The following is an 8,062-nucleotide window of genomic DNA, read 5'->3' as shown; positions in this document are numbered from 1 at the left end:
ACACACATTCCAACCAACCATTCCACCATTCAAAACCATTCTGGGCATTCTGTTCTGTCAATGACTGTGTGAATAAATGAATTAATGGAATGAGTGAGTCGCTTGGCTCTTAAATTATAAAATTGCTGAATGCTCCATACTTCCATCCCCCATTTTAGGGAAGTGGGGGGTTAGAAAGAGACCAAATGTAGCCTATATCACTCTCCTTCACTTAAACTATAGTATGGATATGGATAAGTAGCAGTAGTGCAATGAATAAAGTAAGCTTCAATATTGAAATAAACGTAACCGGGACAAAGGTAAATCAAACCTTGAACATGCTAGGGTAAAACAGACTGTGCCAAATTGATTGTGAACAAAAATAGGGTGATTTAAACTTTCACGATTATTACACATCATTATTTCATATCATTTTTATTATCATCCACAATACATGGAATCCTGTCATTAATAAGTGTAAGCCGAAAATAATATCGACAGTCGTTAAATCAAATATCGTCAGTGTTGTATGTCGACAGAGTAACATCCCTAGTGCGCAAACAGTTCAAGTTGATAATCAAAACCAAGTGCGGGTAGTTCGAAAAACTCGCGCGGCTGTCAGAAGGTGTTGATGTCATTTCAAGCCAGTCTTCTCCGAGACCACGGGGACAACGCCGTCCTTGAAACGTTGGAGGTCAGTTTAATATGTAGTTATACGCGATTAAGTCCCGATTTTAAAAATAATGAAAAATAGGGTGACCAGTGGGCTACATACTTGTAGATAAAATTTGCGTATATAATGTAATTTATGTAATACAAATCTTTAGCAATGAAAGACGAGCTTTTTTACACAGATCTATAACATAAAATACATAATACATATTTGACGACCGGTCTGGCTATGGAAGTTTTTTATGTATATTGGTATGTATTTATGTATCTATTTAAGTATGTATATCGTCGCTTAGCACTCATAGTACAAGCTTTGCTTAGTTTGGAGCTAAGTTGATCTGTGTAAGGTGTCCCCAATAATTATATTTGTATTTAATATTCTTGACACTATTCAGTGTCAATATATTCATATAGCAGAAGATTAGGTATAATAGTAAAATGTTTATTTTTTAATTTATATATAATTTGATATACTTAAATCAAAGTTTCCTTAGGTATACGGTCTGAATCTAACAGTCATAATAATCAGTTCCATTGCGTGGCTTTTACGATGAACACGAGCGAATAAATTGGTTAAACATATTTACATGGTATAAATAAATCAGTAGTATTATGATTCATAGATAGTAAATGTGGATCAATTATCTACGGTAATGTAACTACCGATCTACGTTTTAGTAGCCAACAATATTATGCAAATACATATCAATTCTTTTATTAATTAGCAAGACAATTTTGTCTGTTTTGAAGTTGATTTTTTTTGTTCCATAAAAAACTACAACCTGCAACCCCTACTTGACTGTCAAGCGTCTGTTTATCTGTCTGCTTATCAGTCCACTCTCTACTTGTCAGAGAAATCTGAAGATGTCGACAGAGTATAAGAAATATAAGATATGATATACTCGTATTATAAATTGAGATATCATACACGAAAGAAAACACGACCAGAGCCCACTGGTGGTATATATTTCAATTTATAATTTATATACAGTAGTGTCACTGGTAGCCTAGCGGTAAGTGCGTGCGACTTTCGTTCCGGAGGTCACGGGTTCGAACCCCGGCTCGCACCAATGAGTTTTTCGGAACTTATGTGCGAAATGTCATTTGATATTTGCCAGTCGCTTTTCGGTGAAGGAAAACATCGTGAGGAAACCGGACTAATTCCAATAAGGTCAGATGGCAGTCGCTTTCGTAAAACTAGTGCCTACGCCAAATCTTGGGATTAGTTGTCAAAGCAGACCCCAGGCTCCCATGAGCCGTGGCAAATGCCGGGATAACGCAAGCAGGATGATGATACAGTAGTGTCACTACTTGAAAAAGAACAAATCAAAAAATATTCAATAAAATACTTAATATGAATTGTTTCGTAGTTGTATGAGATGTGAGTTGCTAATTTTAATGATACGTGGCCGCCTGTGATAATCCCTATTTTTACCTTCAATTTACTTTATATAAAATTAACACAAGCAAATAAATCGATTTGTGGAAGAAAATCGGAACGATTAATAATTATGAACGCATTAAATACAAATTAATTCCGGTTTATTTTTGATCAAAATAATTAAGATGATTGCCGATATACGAGTATATTAAACTGTGACAAAAAAACTACGCATTCCCGCAGTTAGTAGTTACTTTCTTATCAGTATTTAAATTCCCTTTACTAATTAGGGTAAATGTTTCACTAATCTACTAACTAAAAGCTTTGTCACTTTTACATTCATAACTCTGTTACTAATTTCAGTTTTAAATAAAAAGACGTATAGTAGAGATTTTAATAAATTATTATTGAAAGACTTCTATTATGAATAGATATATTTCGTTGTAAAAGCTTAAAATATTATATTGTGCATTGAAATTATGAAAAAGTTTTTCGATACTTTTAATATTTTCGAATTTATTAAGTGAAACTCAATTTTCGAATGTTTATATATGGAACAGAACGAGTTTTGCTCGTCAACATACTAACTAACAATTGCTTATTTATTATTAATTTAACAATTTTAATACATTTCGTTATTGGTTCTAAATAGTAACACTGGTTGTTCTAAATAGTACCAGTATCCATAATATGAGAGTGCTGTTTACTATCTCATCCCTTTTCAACACATAGTTGAACAGTTCGAAAAACTTTACAGCTTTAAACAACTAGGGAACAAATCAAATTATTTTATTAAATATTTTTTGATTTGTTCTTTTTTAAGTAGTCACACTACTATATATAAATTATAAATTGAAATAGATATCATACACGAAAGAAAAAACGGCAAGGCCCACTGGTGGCCAAGCCGGGAATCGAACCCGGGTCTTCAGCTTACGCGGCTAACGTCTTTACCACTAGACCCCACGCCCGCCGGGCGGGATATATCTATTTCAATTTACAGCTTTGTTATTTTTCTAAATACCTTTACCCTAATAAACAATAGGATTGGCTACGGTTGATAATCATTTCACGGCGAGCGTACGTTTCAACTCGCAAGTAGCTATATAACGGCGTCGGCGCGGACAGCGAGCCATCCACGCCGCCGCCGCCGCCGCCGCCCGCCATGTCGCCGCTCGCCTGCTCGCTGTTCGCTCTCGCCACGCTCTTCGCCGTGTCTGATGCTCTGCCAAATCCCTTTTGTGATAGACAGTCGAGAGGTACATTTTTGATGTTATAGGAATATTTTTAATTTAAGTTGCATTTTATACATACATAATTTTAGTATCTCGGCTTACGAAACTGGTTCAAATCAAATCTCGAAAATAGCCAATTTTTTGACTTTTAATAAGAATATTTACTTATATTATATGTGTATGTCGGAGAATGACCAAAATGTGGTTTAAGATACCTTTTATGATGCTATATTTGACAAATAGAGCAAACAAGGGTTTTACAACTTTGTGCAACCTGGCTGGTATTCGACTGAGTTCTGCTAAAACGTCAGAGAGGACGCTACTGTCTAAAAGAACAGAATCGAAAAACAGATGATGAACAGATGATTGGAGGCTGTCAATCGATCTGCAGTGGAAATGGTTGAGGAGTGCTGGCGTTGTTGGAGATTCATCGGTCTAATCCGGCGGTTTGCTCGAAATAATAGGTTCCGGGTGCGTAGCCGAATGGCACAAACGCTCACGAAACGCTCACGAAACGAAACGCTAGTAGATATCTATCTCTATCGCTCGTGCGTATTGGCGCGACAGAGCCAGACTAACTGGCGCGGCGTTTCGTTTTCGTTTGGCGTCGGAGAAATGCCATTCGGCTACGCACGCTGGTATGATACGCCCACGATCCCATTTCTGATGTCGGATCGTGGGCGTATCATACCAGAACCATTGTCAGGACCCGTTGTAGTTGTTTATGAGAGCTTTCAATGAAATACCATGTCCATTTCACAGAATTTACTGCACAAAACCGATTACACATTTAATCACATGAAATAATACATTCCGCCTATTATTTCGAGCAAACCACCGGATTAGTCATTCATTAAAAGAATTCGATTCGATCATTTAAAAGAATTCTTTGGTGACACAAACAGTGTAGACGAATAATTTTACAGGCACAGACAGGCTTAAGAAAAATCCATACACCAATCCATACAAATTGGCTTATGCCAGTAATGCATGTTATCTTATTCTAAGTTAGTATTAAGTAAGAAAACATTGTTGCTATGCTCTTACAGGGTTCATGTGGAACTGTAATAATCTTAAGAACTGTATACTAACATGAGTGCAATAAACAAATTGAAACTTGAAACTTGAACTTAGACCGATGAATTTCAAACAATGTCAGCACTCCTCAACCATTTCCACTGCAGATCGATTGACAGCCTCCAATCATCTATTCTGTTCATTATCTGTTTTTCGATTCTGTTCTTTTAGACAGTAGCGTCCTCTCTGACGTTTTGGCAGAACTCAGTCGAATACCAGCCAGGTTGTACAAAGTTGTAAAACCCTTGTTTGCTCTATTTGTCAAATATAGCGTCATAAAAGGTATCTTAAACCACATTTTGGTCATTCTCCGATATAACATAAATTATTTTGTTTTGTGCAATCCATTAGATCAGATTTTAAGTCCTGTCTTCTAAATCCTTCACTTCCTTTACCTTCCAGGCAGCTTGGTTGTGGAACTCATTACCTTTCTACTCTTAGGCATACTAAAATCTCTTTACATTTTTAAATGTCAAGTATTTCAATACCAATTATGGCTACCAAAATACACTGTTTATTGATGATCCTGTTTGTACTCCTTTATCGCTATTGGCCGCATTGTTGTTAATTTATATACCTACATTCGTAACTATGTTCTTGTAATATTTATTTGTGTATAGTATATTTAGTTAATTATATTTTTTACTTATGTATTAACTTGTATTATAATTATATGTGTCGTTTTCTATTACTCACTGCATCACCTATTTAAATCAATAGTTTTTTATGCCTTGTCTCTATTGCCCAAAGATTGTCTGGAAGAGATTGATTTTTAGCGATAAGACCGCATGTTGTCTACCGTAGGTAAATGTATGAGCTTATTTTTTGATGTCATGATCTGAAAGCATTGGTGAGCAATGAAGAATATTTGTTTTGTATTTTGTTTAAATATATAAGTAATATTTTTTCCTACCTAACTCAAGTGTTTATTTTTTTATCATCCTTAAATGTAGAGTTGTGCAGGTAATGTTTGTATGATAAACTTATGATGTGCTGAATGAATATTCATTTCGACTTAACGACATAATATCTATTAAATATTAAATGTTGGGTATTTAGTTTTGAGTAGTTTTTTTTTATATTTTTATTTGTTTGATTTATCAAGATAATAAGTTGGCTGTTTCGTAAAAAAAGTAATTTGATTGTTAGTATAATCTCTTATAATGTATTTTTGTTATTTTTACAGGCATTTCTGGATCAGGATTAGAATGGAGGGAAGAAAACTTTAAATTGACTGTTGTTAACGGCGTTGTGCAAATTCCCAATGTAAGAAATATTTAATTCTTTGTTATCCTTGGACATTTTGAAATTATTTACACCATAGAAAGAAATGTATATTTGATACATTTCTTTTATTTTTAGAAAAGTTTACTACCTAGTTCATTTTCTGTAATACTTTTAATTGTTGAAATCAGTTAACCCTTTGCTGCGTACGAAGACATTTATGGCCGATATGATATTGAACTCTATAGAGAACTAAGCTAAAGTTGAAATTTCAACAACTATTTAATTCATGTGGTAAAGGGCGAGCTAACTGAACTTTTATGTTATTGCAGATAAACCTAAACATTGTATGGATATATTAGATAATATTTTGTACTAAATAAAATTTTAACCGTGATATTTTCATTTATCTAGTATTGTAAATCAAAAACTGTTAAAATTTTTTCAAATATTTATACAAGAACTAAAAACATTCACAAAACTAGGATTAGGCGATTTAGAATTAGTATTATATTAATAACATAATTATTTTTTTAGTTAGCCTAGAGTGACTCTATTGTACACAGTCACCACTGTGTGTATTGTGAGTATTATGTACATACCTAGTAAAACTCAAGGTGTCATATTCTTCGAAAAGGATCGAGATGTTTAAAAAGTCAATTACGTATAATTTCTAATGCTTTAAATAGGTAATGTGGGCTTTAAAAAGCAGAAATGTCGTCTCAGACGTTTCTGCTTATTACAGGTAAAATATTTTTGTTTATTTTGTTTATTTTATTGAGAAAACCAACAGCGATACAAAGTAATTTTATCTTATGCTAGTGTACAGTAGTATGGCCACTTACAGGATTTCCTTTATAACTTGTATTGTATAGACAACATCAAACGGACTTTTTTTTTTATAATGGAAAAATTATAAGTTACGAGTAACATGAGAGGTGTACATTGAGTGCAGATATAAAATATTTAATTAGATAAGGTAGGTGAGATATTAGTAAAATTATATTATTTATTATTTGATCTCATTGATCTATTTGGTACACTATTGCTGACTATAGATGAAGTTTTGTTGTCTCAGATGGCACAGCGCTGGTGTATCGATCCAGTAGCTGACAGTAATATTTTATTTTAAAATAATACGTTGTCTGACTGACGGTTATTTCTTTTATGTGAACAGAAATGCAAGATTTATGAAGAATTGGCGGGCGAGGATATCGCAGCTTGCAACATTCCATATTCCAAGCCCCTACTCCGCAACGTTTTGGGCCGAGCGAACGACTTTGGAATCGTGGGCATTGACTGCCCCTCCAACACCAGGGGATGTATGAGACTCGAGCTGAATGTCACACAGTATTGCAGAATCAACATTGTCAGGGCAAGCGAATAAGCAGTGAAGATGTTACGTTCTAAAGCCCACAGTCCTTTCTGCACTAGTAATTTAACTTCAACAGCCCACATACCTTTCATTGTTTTAAATCAGTTTTTGAACAAGTTACCAATTTCTTTTATTATGGGCTTTAGGATTTTATGTTGAAAAGCTTTATTTAAAATGCTACTAAACAAACGTATTTGGTGAAATATTTTATGCTTCTGGTGGATACAAATATTTAAATTAATTCAGGCAAGGTTTGGTTTAATTTTTTTTTTGGCATGTTGAATAATAAAAAAATCTTATAATGTGTATTTTTTTATTGAATGACCCAATATAGACCAGATAACAAATACAATGTACAGTTATAAGAACTAAAATACATAGGCTTCAAAAATAATAATAATTATTCTACTTATTTATTTTTTTCTAAATATTTTTTTTCTGTTAGCTAAGTATTAGCAGAACGTTGATATTCTCTTCACGCACCATGGATTCTAATACCAGGAAAGATAATAGGATTATTTTTAAAATTATTTATCTTATTCATTACATTTTTTTGTAGTATTTTATTCATAGAGTGCTAAACAAAATGTAGTGAACATTGCTATCTTGTAAAAAAAATTGATTCGGCGTGAATAGCGCGCCATTCCCACCGCCGCTGTTACCGTCGCGCCGATGCCGTCAATGACAATGACGCTATGTCGCCGCTCTGGCCACTTTTATGAATATTTGATGTAGAATTACGTTACTTTATGATACAAACGGTACGAAGACAAGCGATGGATAAGTGTAGCACCCGAAAATCGTGTGCATACTAGAACTGTTATCATCACATTCAATCATGGTTGATGAGAACTTTCAATGAAATACCATACTGGAGTCACAGAATTTACTGAACAAAACTGATTGCACATCATAGAATCCATCCCGCCTGTTCAAACTGCCGGAGTTAAATAAAGAATCTCCAACAACAGGGACTCCTCACATATTTTTTCTGCAGATCGATTGATAGCCTTCCATCATCGTTTTCGTTTATATTAATGATTACAAACGAAGTTACTTAAGAATGTGTAGTTGTGTCATTTCGATAATATCGTTTTTGATGCATATGAAATGCTTTAA

The 8,062-nt window shown here is 33.9% G+C and overlaps 1 protein-coding gene across 1 annotated transcript; it reads left to right on the top strand.

Moving 5' to 3' along the window:
* Positions 1-3,141: 3,141 nt before the first annotated feature.
* On the top strand, positions 3,142-7,247 carry LOC125227417. The gene is made up of 3 exons (XM_048131731.1): positions 3,142-3,291; positions 5,531-5,610; positions 6,746-7,247. Exons 1-3 carry the CDS (start codon positions 3,198-3,200, stop codon positions 6,953-6,955), a joined length of 384 nt encoding a protein of 127 aa, XP_047987688.1. The 5' UTR covers positions 3,142-3,197; the 3' UTR covers positions 6,956-7,247.
* Positions 7,248-8,062: the final 815 nt, after the last annotated feature.

This window comes from Leguminivora glycinivorella, chromosome 6 (assembly GCF_023078275.1).
Source record: "Leguminivora glycinivorella isolate SPB_JAAS2020 chromosome 6, LegGlyc_1.1, whole genome shotgun sequence".
Taxonomy (NCBI): domain Eukaryota; kingdom Metazoa; phylum Arthropoda; class Insecta; order Lepidoptera; family Tortricidae; genus Leguminivora; species Leguminivora glycinivorella.
Note: the sequence above shows the minus strand (reverse complement) of the source record. Positions and strands in the feature narration are given on the sequence as shown.